General features: G+C 27.9%; 2 protein-coding genes across 2 annotated transcripts; both read left to right on the top strand.

Moving 5' to 3' along the window:
- Positions 1-9,128: 9,128 nt before the first annotated feature.
- LOC110604027 (3-ketoacyl-CoA synthase 10) lies at positions 9,129-11,570 on the top strand. The gene is made up of 3 exons (XM_021742056.2): positions 9,129-9,573; positions 10,017-10,642; positions 10,873-11,570. The coding sequence occupies exons 1-3, from the start codon at positions 9,163-9,165 to the stop codon at positions 11,438-11,440; spliced, it is 1,605 nt and encodes a 534-aa protein (XP_021597748.1). The 5' UTR covers positions 9,129-9,162; the 3' UTR covers positions 11,441-11,570.
- A 5,765-nt stretch (positions 11,571-17,335) lies between these two features.
- On the top strand, positions 17,336-20,171 carry LOC110604107 (probable flavin-containing monooxygenase 1). The gene is made up of 5 exons (XM_021742206.2): positions 17,336-17,811; positions 18,251-18,491; positions 18,897-19,075; positions 19,197-19,546; positions 19,627-20,171. The coding sequence occupies exons 1-5, from the start codon at positions 17,338-17,340 to the stop codon at positions 19,973-19,975; spliced, it is 1,593 nt and encodes a 530-aa protein (XP_021597898.1). The 5' UTR covers positions 17,336-17,337; the 3' UTR covers positions 19,976-20,171.
- The last annotated feature ends 243 nt before the right edge of the window (positions 20,172-20,414 follow it).

The raw sequence follows: 20,414 nt of genomic DNA on the forward strand, positions 1-20,414 counted from the left end.
TTTGTTGTCTCACAAAGTCAGAGGGATAAACATGGCTAGACTTCTCATGTGTAGACTCGAGTCCAGTCTGACTCGTTAAAGTGAAGTTTGGACTTATATGTGAAGCAAACCTATATATTGGGTCTTAATAAAATTAAAATTTGACTTTTTCAGCACGATTTCAATCAGAATCGAGGTGTCCAAAATCCAATTATCATCAGTTTGATTTATTATAGATAATCAATTTCAAAATATAAATATATGAGTATTATTTTTTTCATAATAAATTTATTTTTTATATTTTATAATTAATTTGATCCATAATAATTGAGTTTAGACAAATAAAAAGCATTTGACAAACGATTGACTCAATTAACTATATGAAAAAAAAACCTTATAAAAAGAAAAGTAATTAATAGTTAAAATTTTTTTTCTTTGTCGTTTTGTGGAGGATTGACCTTAGTTCATGAAAAGGACTTGCATTGAATTTGACTAAATTAGGGATTGTGCAGAAAGTTCAAACCATTACTCATAAAGCTAAGTAGACGCGTTATTTCAATTTTATGCTCGTAACCATCTCAAACACCATTATCCTTCTCATGGTTTAAACATGTCTAAAAATTCAACTTCATTTTTTGTGAATAATGATTTTATACAATTTTATATGTATAACAATTGCACATTAATCAGTAATTTTAGTAAAATCTTAAAATTTATCATAATCAATAATTATACTATATTATATTATTTGTTAATATATATTATATTGAGACATCTTATCATATAAATTAAAAACAAAAATAAGAAGAAAAAAATTATATAAAATTAACTTGATATTAAAATAACATCAACTTTTTAAAGGATCAGTACTATATAGTTGATACAAGCATCAAAATCCTGAGATTGATTGGATAGTGAGTTGACCGTAGTGAGCACAAAAAACTAGCTACCGAGGTCAAACCTTCTCCAAGAAAATTGTAGACTAAAGCAGGCAGTCAAAACTACATCATTCAAAACGACACGTAAAAGGATCCTCCGTCCTCCAGCTCATGCAATTCGTGCAACTAATGAACCACACCTGCTTCACTCGGTTCCTTTGAATGCCAACTTTCCTACCTGTGCTGTTTAATCAGGTCCTTTTCCTATCTCGTTTTTCCCTGGACCATCCAGAAATCCAACAAATGACAAAACCGTCGTTTTTATTTTCAGGGAGGATATATTTGAACATGTACTTATATCACAACAAAAATTTTAGTTTCGGTATAATAATATTTGATTTGAATTGAAAAATTAATTTAATAATTTAATTTAATTTATACTATAATTTAATTTAATTTAATATAAAATTAAAAAATTTTAATCGACTCAATTTAATTAAAAAATTTAAAAATAAATTAAACCAATATAATAAAATATTAACATTCCAACTTACGTTTTCTAGGTCTACCATAGTGGTAAATGTGGTATTTTAGCCTTTGAAGGTCATGGGTTCATTTTTTCTTTTCTCTTACTTTTTAATCTTAACCGTTCATTAGTAATTAATCTTAGCCGTTCATTTCTTTAGTATATATTTTTTCTTTTCTTTCACAAAAACCTACCAATTCTTTTACCCCTTCCTCTGCTGCCAGCCACCCTTCCTCTGTTTTCTTCTTGGAACTGCATCATCACTTCACAACTCTAAGCCACGACAACGCCAGCCACAGCCGCAACATTGTAGCTCCAGTCCGCAGCTCGCGTCTCTCTGCCAGTCAGTAGTTGTATCGCTCGTCTGTAGCGCCCGTCACAACCACTCTATTTCTCCTTCACAGCGCCAGTTATTGCCGATGCTCACAGTGTGTCACAGCCGATGCCTGTCAAAACCGCTGCTTACAACGCCGTCACGGCCATAACATTTTCATCACGACAGATTCTTTCTTCCATCTTTAACTTGTTCTGTAATTATATTTGGATGTGAATGGTTTTGGTTATGGATGAAATTTTTTTCATCATTTTATGAATAAAAAGTTTTATTGATTTGTCTTGATTGTTTGAAATTAGTTGAATCTGTAGTTTCAACATAGAAACGAAAATGGAAATATGAGAACTGATTATTGGAATTAAACAGAATGGATTTATTTCGATTTAATTTGATTTGTTTTAATCATTTTTAATAAAATCCACTGTTTGCACACCTCCAATTGCCGTGTGAGAAACCTATCAAAATTGTTTGGAAAATATGAATAATTTAACAATTATGAATAATTAGGAATGCTCTTCATTCGAGAATTAATGAAATTCAATTAATTTCGTATATATTCAATTTAGTTTAATTCAGGTGGTTTATTATTTTTGAAAAATTCAATTTTAAGTATAATTCAGATTATTTTTATTTAATAATAATTGAAATAAATGAATTTTTATTAAATAATATAAATTTATAATTTTATAAATATTATTTTACTAAAATAAGTTATATTTATTACTTTTAAAATTAAAAAGTTATTATTATATATTTTCATTTATATATTTAATTAATAATTTTAAAATAACTTTTATTTTATTTCAGTTAATTTTGTTATTATTATAACCGGCTGAATATTTCAAAATTTTTAATTAAATTTAGTTTTATTTTATTTTAATTTAAATAATATTTTAAGAATTTATAAAATTTTGATTAGTTAAAATTGGATCAATTCGATTAACTGAATGCAGAGTAAAAGGAATGATGCAACAATAAACTGTTCATTTAAACTTTTTAAAAAAAGAGAGAAAACATTAGGGCCCAACTAAGAGCGTTTATGATGGACAAGGCCCAGTCTCAAGTTTGTTTCTTATCAACTTTCGTGGAAAGAATAATGCACGAGCTAGTTTTTTAAAATTAATTTTTGTGTTTTATAAGCTCAATTTTTTGTAAAAAAAATTATAATTTTTAATTAATAAAATATTAATTTTGTATTAACTGTAAATGTCGCTGATTATATTCCAAATTATCATAATATAGCAAAATTATCCTCGTCCAATTAAGGGTATTTTTTAATTAAAAAATATTAATTTATATTTAATTATTATAATTTTTATAAATACAGATATTTACTAGATAATGATTTTAGTTCAGTTGTCTATTAATTTTTATTTGTTATCTTTCTGTGACATGAAGCTCTCTTGATCACATGTAGCTACCTAGGGTGAGCAGTATTCGGTTCAAATCGAAAAAATCGATTAAACTGAATCGATTTAAAAATTTAGTTCGGTTTTTTATACATTTCAGTTCGATTCGATTCGGTTTTTAATTTCAAAAATTTCGGTTATTTCGGTTCGATTCGATTTTGATCAGAAAAAAACCGAAAAAACCGAACCGAACCGATTAGTGATAATAATATGTTTTTTTAATAATATAGAGAAATTAAATCATATTAAGATTAAAATATTTTAATTAAATTTTAAAATATTAAAAATAAAGTATAAAAAATAAAAAAATTATTAAAAATCGAAACCGATCAAACCGAACCGAATCGAACCGAATCAGACCGGTTCGGTTCGATTTCTGACCAAAATCGGTTCGGTTCTTTTTTCATAAATACTAAAATTTCGATTTTCAATTTATTCGGTTCGGTTCGATTTTAAACCGAACCGACCGAATGCTCACCCCTAATTAGCTACCTGCCATCACATTGAGCATTTATTTTCTAATTGCTTAATTTACATGCTGGAAAATCACAGTTGGGTTGCTTTAACTCCAATAGGCATGATGTAGATGGTAACCTAAACCATATTGTTTGCACATGATTCTTAAAATTCATATCAATGTATTGATTTCACTACTTAACCAATTACATGGGTTATAAAATTATCGTTTTAATATTATTATAATAAATTTTAATTTTTTTATTAATAATAATATATTTTGATACATAAGTAATTTTCAATTGGATAGCAAGACATATTTCATATGTTAATGGCATGTCCTTGATTATAAATAATAAAGATAATGTGGTTGAACATTGAAGTGATTGCGACCTGTTTGATGCATTGCATATGAATTCTTGAAAATTGTTTTGAGATGGACTTTTTATTAATTTCTCTCACATGTCGACAATTACTGAACACCAAACACTGCTGGACCATAATTGTTGAGCTCTTCTTTTATGGTTGTGTAGGAATCTGCTGTCCAAGAGCTAGACTGGGACCACTATTAACTCTTATGGCATCCAACTGGTGAAACATTGTCTTTTTCTTTACGACAAGCTAAGATTAATTTCCATCCAATAAATAGAAATTTATACCCTCAAGCCCAATTTGCATTTACAGTGAAATTATTTCATTAATTTATGAAGCTGCTTGTTCATAATTGGTTATATTTCTATTGGGAGATTATGTAGAGCTTAGGAGATAAAAGAGCAAATCTTAAGATAAACATATTGTCATACCGTAGGATGGCACTGATAATAGATTGATGGAAAGCTTCCGAAATATTTCATGAGATAAGTCCATAGAACAATAATATATTATTGTCAAAAAAATAATAATTGTTATTAATGTTCTTTCGTGAGTGAGGTTTCTATACATCCTCGTGAACTAATTCAAAAGGTTCGGAGCTAACACTATTGCTACAAGGAAAAACTAACCTCTTTTGTTTAGCTCTAGGACAAGTAAGACATGAATTATTTTTGCTAAGTTGTAGTTCAGGTTTTAAAAACCGAAATTTTTTATCTGCAAGATGTTCTAAACGATAATGTCACCGGTCAAAAGAGTTTAAAAGTACAACAGCAGAGCAAATATTAGAATTCATGTGATTGTGTTGCTCAATCTAAAGCAAACCATTTATTTCCTTAACCTTCTCGATCATCATCCATATTGAGAGGTCTGGATGAAACACTCATTAAGTATAAAGACAATAGATACATGTTATTCAATGACAAATTGAACTTGAGACTTCAAATAAAAAGAATATTCTGTAACAAAATCTTGAAATTAAGTTGCACGGAACCAGTGGTTTTAACTTAAACCTTTTGTCTATTAGACAGAGACATAAAAGAATTTGAGATAGATGAAAGTTTATCAAATAAAGAAGGGTTGCAAATGATATAATCAGTTGCACCAGTGTCTAAGATCTATTTAGACAAGGGTTCAAGAACTGATTTTGAATAAGAAGAAAGGAAATTGAAATTATATATATACTTATCGTATTGACTTACGGAGAGGCATTACTAGTTCCTTGATCACCTAGAAGAGCCATTAATCTTTGTATTTGATCTTTAGAAAGATTAAATAGATTTACATTCTCAGAAGTAGATGCGACAGTTGGTGCATGTGAGATTTGTTGAACAAATGTAAACTTGTAGAAATTACTAGAGTTTCCTCCACCACCATTAGAAGATTCTTCCTCACTGTTCTGTCTCCACCATTTAGAAAATCATAGTTCTATAATTGTTACTCCAGAATTAGCGGCACTGAATTTTCTTGTAGAAATGAATGAATACGAATATAATTCTTATTCGTATATAATTATTCTCCCTCATCACTATTACAAACCTATTATATACAACTATAGAAGAGTTATTTTATAGTTAGCAGTAACGAAATTAATGAATTTATTAATTTGTAATTTACAGGAAACTAATATACCTGACTAACTTAGATTTATTAATTTGTAATTTACAGAAAACTAATATACCCGACTAACTTAACCAATTATAGCTAAGTAATTTAACTAATTGAGAGTCTACTATTTGTCTATCGAATTTAGGTCACACTCGTGAGCAAGGCAGAATTAATCACAATTTTGGGTATGGATAAGACAGAACTGACTTCCTTTAATACTGAATAATTTCAATTCGTCCAATAAATTAGAGATACTCTAATAAATAAAAAAATAAAATTAATATTATCTCTGTGCTCAGACAAATAAAATAAAATGTAGTGGCAGAAAATTGAATATTAAACAATAAAAGAAATATTTTGGCATTGGTTTTTGATGGGATGTCGACTTGCTATTGCTATACATTACGAATTCAAGATTTATGAATTTGTGTTGACGGTAAATTAATGCATTTCTTTTAATGGATTAAAAATCATCAAAATATATAGGGATATATAAAAATTTCAAAATTTATAGTTTTTTATAATTATATTTATAATTTTTTTAATAAAAATATTCTAATATTTTTATAATCATATCATCCGTTTATATTTTTATTAATTTTTTAATGAAAAAACTCATCTTACCACAAAAAATCCTCAAATTAATAAATTTTTTTTATTTGGAGTAATATTTAAATTTAAAAATAAATATAAAAATAAAAATATAATTTTTATATCTCGGGATTAAACTTTGGAATAACTCCATTTAGAGTTTTTATTTATTAATCTAGAGTTTTCTTATACTAAAGTGATTTTTTGCATTAATTTTTAATAAGAATATAAACGGATAGTATAGTTGTAAAAATATCATTAGTATACAGTATTTTTATCGAACAAAAAATAAAAATATAATTATAAAAGAAATTTAGAATTTTTATGAATATTTTTTAAAACAGATATAGTTTTTTTTTATTAAAAAAATGTAAATAATTTAAAATATATGTAATATCATTTAAAAGATTTACTTACCATTAATTTAATGCTTATAAATAATCTATTTACAAATATTTAATTATTTAATTTACATGATAGCCGTTAAATTTGATGATGTAAGATTCAGAAAAAAGAATTTTACAAAGGTTCTATAAATTTAACCAAAACTTAGGCTTTGAGGAGGGCAATCCTATTTTTATCTGTTTTCTTTTGTCTGCTAGTGACGTATAACAAACTGTCTATCATTGGCCACATGTCCCTACCATGTTGATTCGGACGTACGAGAATATCATATCCATGCCCCATATGTAACGCCTCTGATTCTCCCCGGACGCGCGTATGGATGGACCCACAAGACAGATGGTTGATCTCCTTTCTGGTTCCGAGCTGAGCCGGAAAATAAGATTAAAGTGGGGCTCAGAGGGGATCCTATGAAGGTTGGGACGGCCTGGTCTCAAGGCATGAGAGACATGAGGGTCTCCAGGTGATGGGCTGTTGTCATGGGTCTAGTCTTAAATCGGGATGAAAAAACCCAGTAGTCATCAAAATTCATTCTTATAATAGTACCGTTGACTTATTAACATTTTCTTTTAGTTCATATGAATTTATATAATTCTAATAGTAAAAAAAAATTAAAAAAAATTATGAATGATTTTAATTTTTTAAATAATTCTTTCAAAGTTTTATTAACTTTTGTTTGTAATAAATTTTCTTAGGTTTTTGTAATAAATTGTCTTAGGCCCTAATTCCAATAGGATAACTGATCAATAAATATAACGGCCCCAACATCAACCTAAAACTTTGAAAACAAAATAAATTCAATTTAATTTAAAAATTAAAAGGTTTTTACCTAAATTTCTTAATTTATGTTAGACATTAAGAAAATTGAATTTTACTTTTTTTTTTATCTAATTCTATTCATTTATTAATTTAATTCAAAAATAAATAGAATAATTTTTTAACTTTTAAATTAAACTCGAGATAAAAAATATTTGGATTAATTTTAATTACTATAAATAATTTAAAATTTTAATATTCAGTCTTTTTAATTCTGTAAAAATTAATAGTCTTTCCATCTAATAATTTTATTAAATTCATTATTTAAATTTGATAAAAAAATCAAAATATAATTTCAAAAATTATCTTATCATAAAAATTACCTTCTCTTTTAATTCTCAAATCATCTTTATTACTCTTCAAATCCCTAAATCAAGTTCATCCTTCATACATATAATTAGGGAAAATTATAGTAAAGCATCCTCACTACATCAGGCGCGCCATATTCCCTCTGTTTCAATCTTTTCCTTTATTTTCTTCTTCTTTTACCTCATACAGGGTTTCCGCATCCTCTTTTCGTCTCACTTTTTGCTCCTTAAACTCTCCAAATTGATATCGCAAGGATTTAGATTTGACTAGTGCACATTTAATCATGGCTACTCTTAAGGTCCTGCAGCTCGTTGAAGAAGGTTTCCTTTCATCTCCTCTATTTGCTTCGAGCGGCGAATAATGGTGATCAACGAGTAATGTGCAGCTGAGCGGCAGATGACAAGAGCGATAGGTGTAGGATCGACAGGCGACAACAAGCAATGGCATCAGCGAACAATAAGAGCGATGCGTTTGGTAAAAAAGATAGGCAACTGGAGCATTGAGAAAGGGGAGCGACGCAGGCGATGAGAGCAATAGATAATAGATCGATTGACGATGGAAGCAACCCGTGCCGCAAGTGACGATCAACGGTGATAAGTGAGAGACCGCGAAGAACAGGCGACAGGAGGTACGATTGATATTTTGATTTTTTATTTTTGATGATTGAAATTTTATTTATTTTGATTTTTGTTAAATTTATTAGATTATGAAGTTTAAATCTTAAATTTGTTAAAATTTTTATTTTATTTGTGGAGATTAAAATTTCAGTTATATATTATTTTAATTTATGAATAATTTTTATTTTATGTTCTTCTTCTTTCAAAAAAAAAAAAAAAAAAAAAAAAAGAACACATCGAGAGCAAAGAGAAAGATGAATAGAATGATCATTTCACTATGCACTATCAACATCTTTGGCAGAAGGGCCACTGATGTTGACGGAATTAAGATTTAAGATTAAAATATTAAATTTTAAAAATAGAAGAATAAATAAATAAATTATATTATATATTAAAAATGAAAAAGTAATGTTTTATGATTTTAATATTTTATTAAATAATTTTTTTTCTGATTTACCTTTTGATAAATAAAATATTTTTAAAACATTAATTAAATGTTATCACATTTGTACAGACATTTTAATTGACGGATAATATAATATTTTTATTAAAATTTAATATATTTATCATTTTTGTTAATTCGTGTGCAAAAATTTTAAATAATGTTTTTTTGTCCTTCCTCTAACTAGTAACTTTATATTGATAGTCGCTCCAATGAATTCAGTTTGGATTTCCTTTACTTGCATTGAATGAAGAATTTAAGGCACTGTCTGCAACTCCTCAACTATACACCAGCTCAAGTTGGTGCATGCATTAATTTCATCTCTACCCACCACCTTCCATTGCCTGCAACCATCAACAACCATTCATTTGTATATATAGATTACAGAAGCATGTTAAACCCTACCCTTATCACATCTTCTTCAACATGGCTAGTGAGAGAGATCTTTTATCCACAGAGATTGTCAACCGTGGGATAGAGTCCTCAGGCCCCAACGCCGGCTCTCTCACATTCTCCGTCAGGGTAAGGAGAAGGTTGCCGGACTTCCTCCAATCTGTGAATCTCAAGTATGTTAAGTTGGGCTACCATTACCTTATCAACCATGCCATTTACTTGGCCACCATACCCGTTTTGGTTCTGGTTTTTAGTGCTGAGGTCGGAAGTCTCAGTAGGGAAGAGCTCTGGAAGAAGCTTTGGGAAGATGCTCGCTATGATCTCGTTTCTGTGCTTTCTTTCGTCGCTGTTTTGGTCTTCACTGTTTCTGCTTACTTCATGTCTCGCCCAAGGTCCATTTATCTTCTGGATTTTGCTTGTTATTGCCCTCATGACGATCTCAAGGTAAATTTTCTTTCCCTTTCATTAAGAATTTTTAAATAAGGTGAACTTAAGTTCTGGGTTTTATTTTCTTAACATGATATATGATATTAAGAAAATAGTTGTTATTATTAAAGTAATAGATTTTGAAATTATCTTTCTAAAAGATTTTCATATAAAAGATAAAATCAGGACATTGATGTGACTAACGATTTTTTTCTTGCTTGTCTCCATTAGAGCTTTTCTTTTTGTTTCTTGGTACGACATTTATAATCTCACTTATTGCAACTGTTAATTTGTTGGTCCAAATTAATGGTTTTCACATCACCGGATAAAAAAAACCTCATCATAAATTCTGAAAATATGATAATAACTTATCAAATATAAGTTCAAACTTATGCAAAAACAATATTTATATTGAAATTTATACATAAATAATTAAATTGTAAAAATTTTGGATATTATAGATGAGCAAAGATGAGTTCATGGAGCTGGCAAGAAAGACAGGGAAGTACGACGAGGCAACCTTGGAATTCCAGAAGAAAATTTTACAATCATCAGGCCTTGGAGACGAAACCTACATCCCCAAGGCAGTAATGCGACAAGAGAACTGTGCAACCATGAAGGAAGGTCGTTTGGAAGCCTCAACAGTAATCTTTGGGGCACTTGATGAGCTCTTTGAGAAGACAAGGGTCCGTCCGAAGGACGTTGGTGTCCTAGTAGTGAACTGCAGCATTTTTAACCCAACCCCATCTCTGTCAGCCATGGTAATAAATCACTACAAGATGAGAGGCAACATCCTTAGCTATAACCTTGGGGGCATGGGGTGCAGTGCTGGTATTATAGCTATAGACCTTGCTCGTGACATGTTGCAGGCTAATCCTAACAATTATGCTGTCGTGGTTAGCACTGAGATGGTGGGTTATAATTGGTACTCCGGCCAGGAACGGTCCATGATTATACCCAATTGCTTTTATAGGATGGGCTGCTCCGCTGTTCTATTGTCTAACCGGCGGCTAGACTACCCGCGTGCCAAGTACCGCCTTGAACACATTGTCCGGACTCATAAAGGAGCTGATGATCGTAGTTTCAGGTTTGCTCGTTTTGTGCTAATTCACTGCAATATTTTAATGTTTAGGCAACTGTAGTTTCAGCCTTAATGCTAAAAGTATAAAGTTATTATAAATATATGATTTTATAGAAGTGATTGTTTACATTTTTTAAGTAAATTTCTGATTTAATTTGACGTTGTAGTTGATACCCATGACAAATAACAATCAAGCTATTCTAATTTTCTTTTGGTGGATGCTGTTCAATGATTAGGAGCGTTTACCAGGAAGAAGATGACCAAAAATTCAAGGGAATAAAGGTGAGCAAACAACTGATGGAAATAGGAGGAGAAGCACTGAAAACAAACATCACCACACTAGGACCTCTGGTGCTGCCATTCTCAGAGCAGCTTCTCTTCTTTGGAACCTTAGTTTGGAGACACTTATTTCCTAAGAACGATGGATCTTCAGCAACACAGCCATCGAAGCCCTACATCCCTGACTACAAGCTAGCATTCGAGCACTTCTGTGTCCATGCAGCCAGCAAGATCGTGCTTGATGAGATACAGAGAAACCTTGGGCTGAGCGATAAGAACATAGAGGCTTCGAGGATGGCACTGCACAGATTTGGGAACACTTCGAGCAGCAGCATATGGTACGAGCTGGCTTATTTGGAAGCTAAGGAGAGGGTGAAGAGAGGAGATAGAGTTTGGCAAATTGCATTTGGTTCTGGATTCAAGTGCAACAGCCTCGTTTGGAAGTCCATGAAACGTGTGAAGAAGCCTTCCATGAATCCATGGCTTGATTGCATTGATAGGTACCCTGTTACTTCTAGGAATTAATCCATGGATTTTCATTTTCTTTTGTTATATCTTTATTCTCCTTAACATTCCAAAAATGTTGAATTAAAAATTAATACATTTGGAGGTAATTAATTCCAGATAAATATATATTATTCAGATTTTGTTTTAATAATTATAAAGAAATATATATGTTTACTGCAAATAAGCATGGCTGATTAGGGAAGGGTGTTTCTGAATTCTGATTGGAAGGTTCCCATTTATCTGAATGTGAAAAAAAAAAAAATTGAATCTCAAGTTTCAGTATTATTCAATATTTTTTAGTATTAATTCGATTAATTTGAATTCGCATCAAACAAAACAAATGAATAAAAAAATACTTCATCCTAAAATTGATTTATTAAAAAATTAAAAGTATCATTCTAAAATTATTTCATATTCAATGTTTGAAATCAAAACATTTAGTTAAAAAAAAATTGTATTATTTTATTTCACATTTTAAAAATAATATTTTTTAATATTTTTAAAATTGAACTTGAGGTTCGATTCAATGATAAATACAGTTAGGCACATAATTTAAAAGTATTAAAATAAATATTCATTTATTTTATTTTTTATGTATACTTTTATTTTTAAATATTTTTTTTAATTATAATTGATATACTTAAATTAATAAATTTTGTTTACTTTTATTTAATTTACTTTTCACTCATATGGTTATAATAAAAATTAAATAACTAACGTTACTAAATTATATTTATGAATTTTAACTTTTTAATACATTTATAAATATGAATAGTTTATAATTTGAGATATATATAAAAAAAAGGAAAATAAATATATGATAAAAAAATGAGAAAGGGTTAATGACAGATCTCAAGGCAAGAGATCTAAGCATGAGAGAGATCCGATACACACCGTAAAGTTGGTCCAATGGATCCCGATGCTAAAGAGAATATGCGCAATTAATAAAACTCCTACTCTCCGAAGAGATTCTCAATTGCGTTATGTGTTTGATGGATTGCCTAAATCATATTTGGAGCCTTCTTAATAAAATTAATTGAATAATTAGTCCAACAATTGAATTTCGAACATTAAATGACTTATACGAATAAATAAGTTGGAGAAATTTTTATGTAAAGTTTGATTTCCTAGTTGATTCATGATTAGAACTATTAATATCAGCTAAAAATACCCATTATTAACATATTCATTTTGAAAGCAAATCATAGAGATTCCGAGTTCCCATAAAATTTCCTTGAACTTGTGTAGAAAAATAAGAAAGAAAATGACGATTTTGATTATTACCTGCAATACATTTCTTTTCTTGGTCTCTGGAGTATGGAGGAAAAAAAGGGGGAAATTGCTTTGGGAATTCTAAGGGGAAAGTTAAAATTAAGTGGAAAACAAAATTGTGGAATTTTAAACTATACGTTAATTACTCATTCCAAATCCAAATACTAAGAAAGGAAAATTGACAGATAATTTTTTCTTCCTACAAAGGAACTTCCCAGTAGTAGGCTGCTAGACTAATTGGCCAAGAAAATTGTGTATTTGGGTTAAAACGCCAACACCCTCCTTTTTTTTTTTTTTTTTTTTTCCTTTTTTCTGCCTTGACTAGAGATTAGAAAAGTAAAATTAATCATTCCAAATCCAAATACTAAAAGAAGAAAAAAAAAAAACTATATAAATCAGCGCTGTTTTTCCTTTTCTAAAGATATAAATTGACAGGAATTTCCCAGTAGCAGGCTATTATACTAATTAGCGAAGAAATTAGTAGAGTGTTTGTTGGCTATTTTTTCCCTGAGGTTTCCTCACCAGTTTCTCTCCCTATATTCAATAAATTTACTTTTTATAAATTTATTTTCCTCACAAAAATTTATTTTAACTTTTCTAATAGTTTCATTTATTTTTATTTTAGAATTTATAATTTAATTTATATAAAAAATATTTCATAAAATTGTGTAATTAATAAAAAATATTAATGTAATTTATATCAAAATAATATCTCATAATTATTAATTAATTTTTTTAAAGTGAAAAATAAAAAATAACCTATAATTTTATTAATTTTTTGGTATAGAATTTGAAATTCAAATTATATCAAAATAGTAAATGGTAAGATATTAATTTGACACAAATTAAATCACAATTTTTAAAATAAAAATTTAATAAAATTATATATTATTTTTTATATAATAATTTTATTTGGAATTGAGAAATGAAATTTTTAAAGTTGAAAACATATTATTTTTTTAAAAAAATGAATAATTAGAAATTTTATTAAAATTTATTTAAAATTTTTATTATAAAATTATTTATTCTAGATGAATGATTAAATTTACAAAGTCAATATGTGTGTTTCTATCACTCAAATGCTTTGCATACTGTAATTCTGCAGCTAATATATTGACTTCTCAAGAGCTTTTCGAATGATAATATTTACATTAAGAGAAGGAAGAGACTCGAACCCACCCTTGACTATGAAATTGTTGAGTCCATTGAATCTGCAGTTCCAGCCAAAGAAAGTTGAAGAATAGAGTTAAAAAATATTTTCTTTAATAATTCCAAAACGATGTCGGCTCCATTTCCAGTGAAATAATACAAAGTCTAGTGGGTGGCCTAAACTTTTCAAAAGCTTTTCTCAATTTTCCAAATCTTCATGCAAGCATATATATCCACGTAGCTTCTCTTTATTTTCGGAAAATGAGATTACATGTGTTCCTCTTTTGAAATTTCTATTTTCTGTAATTCTGTATTTAGAAAAGGTATTTATTTTTTTAATTATTATAAATTGATTATAATAATTAATTTATATATTATTATAGAAAAAAATGGATAATAATTTTAAAATAATTAAAAATTAAATAAAAATTATAAAATAAAGAGAATAATTATTTATCAACTGTTTTATTTTTATTCACGTCTTCTAATTTAAATAATAAAATATCAATTCATCATGCATACATGATATACTCCTACTATATTATATAATTTTTAATAAATTTATATATTAGTAAAATTAAAAAAATAAAATACAATTAATAAACTTAAGTTTTAATTAAAAATCGAATTCGACATTTTACAAAGGAATTTCAGTATGAATAAACTTAAGTTTATTTTTTTTTTCTTCAAAAAAAAATAAACTTAAGTTTATTCATACTGAAATTCCTTTGTAAAATGTCGAATTCGATTTTTAATTAAATTTAATTGTAAAAAAAAAACGTTAAATTCTAGTGGATGAGCCACTCAATAACTTGGAATTCAATCCACTTATAATTAAAGACACGTGTTAAATGTCTGCAAGTAATGATAAAAAAAAAATATAATACACAGTCCCTCAATCTCATAATTTTATCTATTTTTTTATATATTAAAAAAATATTTTTTATTAATTTCTTAATTATATTTATTTTAAATATATTAAATTTTATTGAATATTAAAAAATATTTTAATTTTTTTAAAAAATTAAATGAAATTAAATACACTTATAATAATCGATTTATATATTTATTACAATTAAAATAATAAAAAAATAAAAATTATAAAACAAAAAAATAGTAATAATAAACTATAATAAATTAATTTAATGAAATAATTTAAATTCAAATTTCATTTATTTTTAAAAATTGTTTATATTTTAAAAATATTTTTATAAAAAATATTTTAATTTAAATTTAAAAAAGAAATATATTAATAAATTTATATATAAATGTCTGATAAAATTTCTAAAATTTAGAAAATTATTTTGTTTTAATAAAATTTATTTTATTTAAAATGTTTTTTACTTTAATTAAAAAAATTATTTTTATTAATTAATTTTTAATATTTTAATGTTAAAAAATATAAAAAATATATTCCGTTAAATAAACATAAAATTTTAACCGCCATCGTCCACACTCTCTTAGAGAATTCCACAAAATCAGGCAATCAGGGCTGCGTGAATCAAACAACTAGAGAACACTGTTTTCTTTCTTTAATGGTGGAGACAATTAAAGAAAACAAATTGTAATTCAAAAAGCAAGTATCAGTTAGTCAACTCTACAAAAGGCAATATCTTCTCTTTAGAATAAAAAAAAAAAAATCATTTAATTGGCTTTTTTTTAATTTTTCTAATTAAAAATAATTATTTTTTAATTTACAATTTTGTTAAAAAATTAAAATTATAAATAATTTTATACAAATTAATTTGAATTTTTTCTTTAAAAAAAATATGAATCCTTTGCAAACAAAATTTTCAAAAGGATTAAGGGACCAGAATTTGTGGCTGTGAGATAAACTTGAAGATCAATCAACATTAGGGATGATAAAGGGTCTGAGTATTTTTAGTAATTAATTTAATATAAATATATATATATATTTAAAAAGGAGGGATAGAACCCTTTAATTTATAATACGATCAAGAAAAATATTCATACAGTTAGCATCCAAGAGGAGCTTAATACTAGATGAAGGTAAATCAATAAGACTCATACCAAAAACTCCACCATGCGCACTATTCGCAAGATAATCCGTGACCATATTAGCTTTCCTATATATTTGCACGACTTTAGAATAATATTTATAATATTTTAATATATTTTTATTAAAAATTAAATTTTAAATATTTTTTAAAAATATTAAGTTTTTTAAATAAAAAAATAGAAAATATTTTTTTATATAAATTATTAATTAAAATATATGAGATTGAACGAATTTAAATTTTATTAATAATATAAATTAAATTTAAATTTAAATAATTTAATTTCCATAAATATTCTACTAATTTATATTCTTAGTCAAAAAAGCGAATTGATTGGTATGTGACAAATATAAAGGAGCTAGAAAACAACTTAATCACTTATAGATTCATGCATGTGTTTCGAATTTCAAACATGCTTTCAATTATAAATTATTTTTGAGAAGATAATATTTGTCATGGAGCTGTAGTTGTTTTTTCATGAGAAATATTTAATCTTTCTCAGTACAATACAACTTAAAGTTTTAATTATTTAATTTTTTAAAAAATTATAATTAAAAATTAATTTGAAAAATATATTTATGAAAAAGTTATAGAATTTTTTAATGAAAAATTAATTTGTAAAAAGATGAAGTTAGCTATCAAATCTATTAAAAAAATTTGATTGATATCGACTAGTGAATAATAAATTTTATAATTATAGATATAATAAAAATTCATCGATAACTTTTCTAAAATTTCATTCAATTTATTAATTTTTTTTACATAATTTAACAGTTTATAATTTATTTTAAAAAGTTATTATATCGCATTAATTAAGTTAAAATGTACAGATGAATAAATATATATTTATGTAAACATTATTCATTGTATAATTAAGAATAATTAAATTAAGTTGTGAATTAAAAAAAAGAATTAGTGGGCATTATATTATCTGAAATAATTATATAATGGGTTGACCTTTCATGGTTGACCTCTTATGGAGAAACATGAAAACATGTTATAGAAAATCATTAAATTAAATAGTACCATGGGAACGCTAGAATTCAAACTAGTCTTATGCTAACTAATCTCTTAATTAATGAGTTTATGTTCCCCAATTTTTATTTTTTTTTTTAAATTTTTTATTCCTAGCAAAATTATCAATAATAATCCCAACTTGGAGGGGTATAATCTATATTTGAAGTGGAGCCTTTAAAATAAAAATTAAAAATTTTAAGAGTTATTTTAGTAAATTAAAAAAAATATTAAGCATTTTAATTATAGAAAATAAGAAAGTGAAGGAAGATGGAACTGAAATTTACAAACAATGAAAACAAAGTGTGGACTTACAGATCAATAACCTAACAAATTTCCCTTAAATTATTAATTAATATCATGTGGAAACAGCTAGTCTCCCTTGACATCTATAAAAAGGCTCACAAACCCTCTGCTTTTTCCACACAAATACTCAAAACTGAGTTAGCTAGCTAGCTGTGCATGATCAAAACAAATATGGCTAGAGAGCAAAACCACCTTCTTCAATCCTACAAGGTTGGGATCATCGGAGCTGGTATCAGTGGCATAGCAGCTGCTAAACAGCTCTCCCATTACAGCCCATTGGTTTTTGAGGCTACTGGCTCAATTGGGGGAGTCTGGAAGCACTGTTCTTTCACTTCTACTAGGCTCCAAACCCCTCGTTGTGATTTTGAGTTCTCGGATTTTCCTTGGCCTGAAAGGGATAATTCAACTTTTCCTTCTTACCAAGAAATATTGGAATACTTGCATAACTATGCTACGCATTTTGATGTGTTGAAATTTGTCAAGTTTAACTCTAAGGTGGTGGAGATTCGGTACGTGGGTGACCGGCAAACCACCAACCTTGACGTGAAACCAGGAGAGTATGGGACTCTGTTAAGGGGATATCCCGTCTGGGAGGTTGCCGTAGAGACAGACCACTCCACAAATCTTCAGGTTAATTACTCTTACTACTCACTCTATAAAATTTTAGGGTTTGGATAACGGTTTGATTATAGTTTAAAATTATTAAAATTTATTTTTTTATTTTATATATATATATTTTTTTTTAATAAAAAAATTTAATTTATATTTAATAAAATTATAATTTTAATTACATTTTTATTCGTCATTAAAAAAATAAATAAAATCATTATCTTATAATCAAGAAGCAAATATATCAGATTTTAAACCAAACTATTGATATATATATGATCACAGTTAAATATATAAAATAACAATTTGCAACTATTTTCTTAAAATTATTTCTGCAGCAATGGCACTTTGTTCTACATATTAGAGATTATGGCTAGCCTAAGTGCAATTCTATTATTGATGTTTTTTTTTTCTTGTGCGTGATAATCTGATGTGATTAACGATGATGGGTGGTGTGCAGTGGTATGCTTTTGAGCTGCTGGTGGTATGCATTGGAAAGTATGGAGATGTAGCAAGAACGCCGGTGTTTCCGCCGAGCAAGGGTGAAGAAGTTTTTAATGGGAAGGTGTTGCACACTATGGATTACGCTAAACTCGATAAAGATGGTGCTGGCGAGCTACTCAGAGGAAAGAAAGTTGCCATTGTTGGCTACAAGAAATCAGCTATTGATTTAGCTGTGGAATGCGCCGAGGCAAACCAAGGTATGTATACAGGTGCAATTCTTAACTAACACGTAAATTTGAAGTTCAAATATATAAAATCTAATCATTTTTATATGTATTATTATAATTAATGATTCATAATACTAATTAATCAAATATAACATTTTCCTACGATTAAAACTTTTTAAAAAAAGGAAAAAGAAAGAAAAGGAAAGAAAAGAAAAGCTAAGAAGTAGTAGAAATTTCATTGGAAGGTGCAGGGCTAACAAAATTTCTAGAGGATATGGGAAAAACAGTACAGTATCTAGAGAGGAAGACTGTATAATGTCCTAATCAGAAATTGGCCGGTTCCTTTGATGGCTGTAATATTTTCTACTATCTGGAATTTTGAAATATCCTGACAATAATTATATGTTTGGTTTGCTGCTGGAAAATGGTTGAAAGGAGCAGAAGGGCAACCGTGTACAATGGTGATAAGGACCTTACATTGGACTGTTCCATCATATTGGATATGGGGCTTCCCATTTTTCTTGTTTTTTTCAACAAGGTCTTCTCAATTTCTCCATGAAAGGCCACATCAATCCTTCTTCAAGTCCCTCATATGCCTTCTCTTATCTCCATTGGTATTCTTCTTACATATCTATGATCTCACTCATTACTGCTAATCAAAATCTAAATGGGTTGGCAAGTCATGTTTAGAAATCTACTAATGATCAGGGTTTTTTTTATTTCTTGGGAGTGCAGCGAAAGGCGATTTCGACGTTCATAGAGTCTTATTTGGTGTGGAAACTTCCTCTAGAGAAGTATGGACTGAAACCTAACCACCCATTTGTGGAGGACTATGCATCTTGCCAAATGGCTATCTTGCCAGAGGATTTCTTTGCAGAGGCAGACAAGGGAAATATTTTGTTCAAAAGGGCTTCAAACTGGTGGTTTTGGAGTGGGGGTCTTGAATTTGAAGACCATACCAAATTGGAGGCTGATGTTGTGCTTCTTGCTACTGGCTTTGATGGCAAAAAGAAGCTCCAAGATTTGTTGCCTCACCCTTTTTCTAGTCTCATCACAGACTCCTCTGGGATCATGCCCCTCTATAGGTAATTTAGAAAAAATTACTATTTAATTCTCCTAATATAAAAAAAAAGGGTTATTAAAGAAATGATGTAATATCTGGCAGGGGCACCATTCATCCATTGATTCCCAACATGGGTTTTGTGGGGTACATAGAGAGTGTGTCCAATCTACACACAGCAGAGTTGAGAAGCATATGGCTTGCTAGATTGGCTGATGACAGATTCAAGCTTCCAAGTATTGCAAAGATGATTGAACAAACAAATGAAGAAATGCAAGTTATGAAGAGGACTACTAGATTTTACAAGAGACATTGCATTTCTACTTATAGTATAAACCACAGTGATGAGATTTGTGAGGAGATGGGATGGAATCCTTTGAGGAAGAAGAATTGGCTTTTGGAAGCTTTCAGTCCTTACAATAGCCAAGACTACCATGAAAAGAAAGATGCTTAGCAATAGAGAACCTTTTTTTTCTTGTCTGTGTGGGGTGGAGGAGGCTATTTCTAGCTTAATAGACTTTATTTTTATATCAATTTATAAATATTATGCAAAATAAATATGAATTATAGTGCTGGATCTATTATCTATTTTGTAATAAACATATGTGTTTCATTAATAAGATATGAAATAAAGAAAATTATTAATTAAATCTTAATTTCATTTTTATTAAATCGCTGCTATTTCTTTATGATTAAATCTGTTTTGTAATTATAATATTATTAAAAATAAATTTAGAAAATATTACTTTTATTTTTTTATGATTAAATATATAAATATATATTATATTTTAATTAATAATTTATATAAAAAATATTTTATTAATAATTTTCATTTAAAAAATTTAATATTTTTAAAAAATATTTAAATTTTATTTTTTAAATAAAAATATATA

Source organism: Manihot esculenta, chromosome 16 (genome assembly GCF_001659605.2).
Source record: "Manihot esculenta cultivar AM560-2 chromosome 16, M.esculenta_v8, whole genome shotgun sequence".
In the NCBI taxonomy this organism is placed as follows: Eukaryota; Viridiplantae; Streptophyta; class Magnoliopsida; order Malpighiales; family Euphorbiaceae; genus Manihot; species Manihot esculenta.

Bases quoted from the DNA above. Each gene is read 5' to 3' on its own strand.
- LOC110604027 (XM_021742056.2), top strand. From the start codon at position 9,163: ATGGCTAGTGAGAGAGATCTTTTATCCACAGAGATTGTCAACCGTGGG. The intron at 9,574-10,016 runs GTAAATTTTCTT...TGGATATTATAG, and splicing joins GCCCTCATGACGATCTCAAG to ATGAGCAAAGATGAGTTCAT. The intron at 10,643-10,872 runs GTTTGCTCGTTT...TTCAATGATTAG, and splicing joins GCTGATGATCGTAGTTTCAG to GAGCGTTTACCAGGAAGAAG.
- LOC110604107 (XM_021742206.2), top strand. From the start codon at position 17,338: ATGATCAAAACAAATATGGCTAGAGAGCAAAACCACCTTCTTCAATCC. The intron at 17,812-18,250 runs GTTAATTACTCT...GGTGGTGTGCAG, and splicing joins ACCACTCCACAAATCTTCAG to TGGTATGCTTTTGAGCTGCT. The intron at 18,492-18,896 runs GTATGTATACAG...AATGGTTGAAAG, and splicing joins ATGCGCCGAGGCAAACCAAG to GAGCAGAAGGGCAACCGTGT.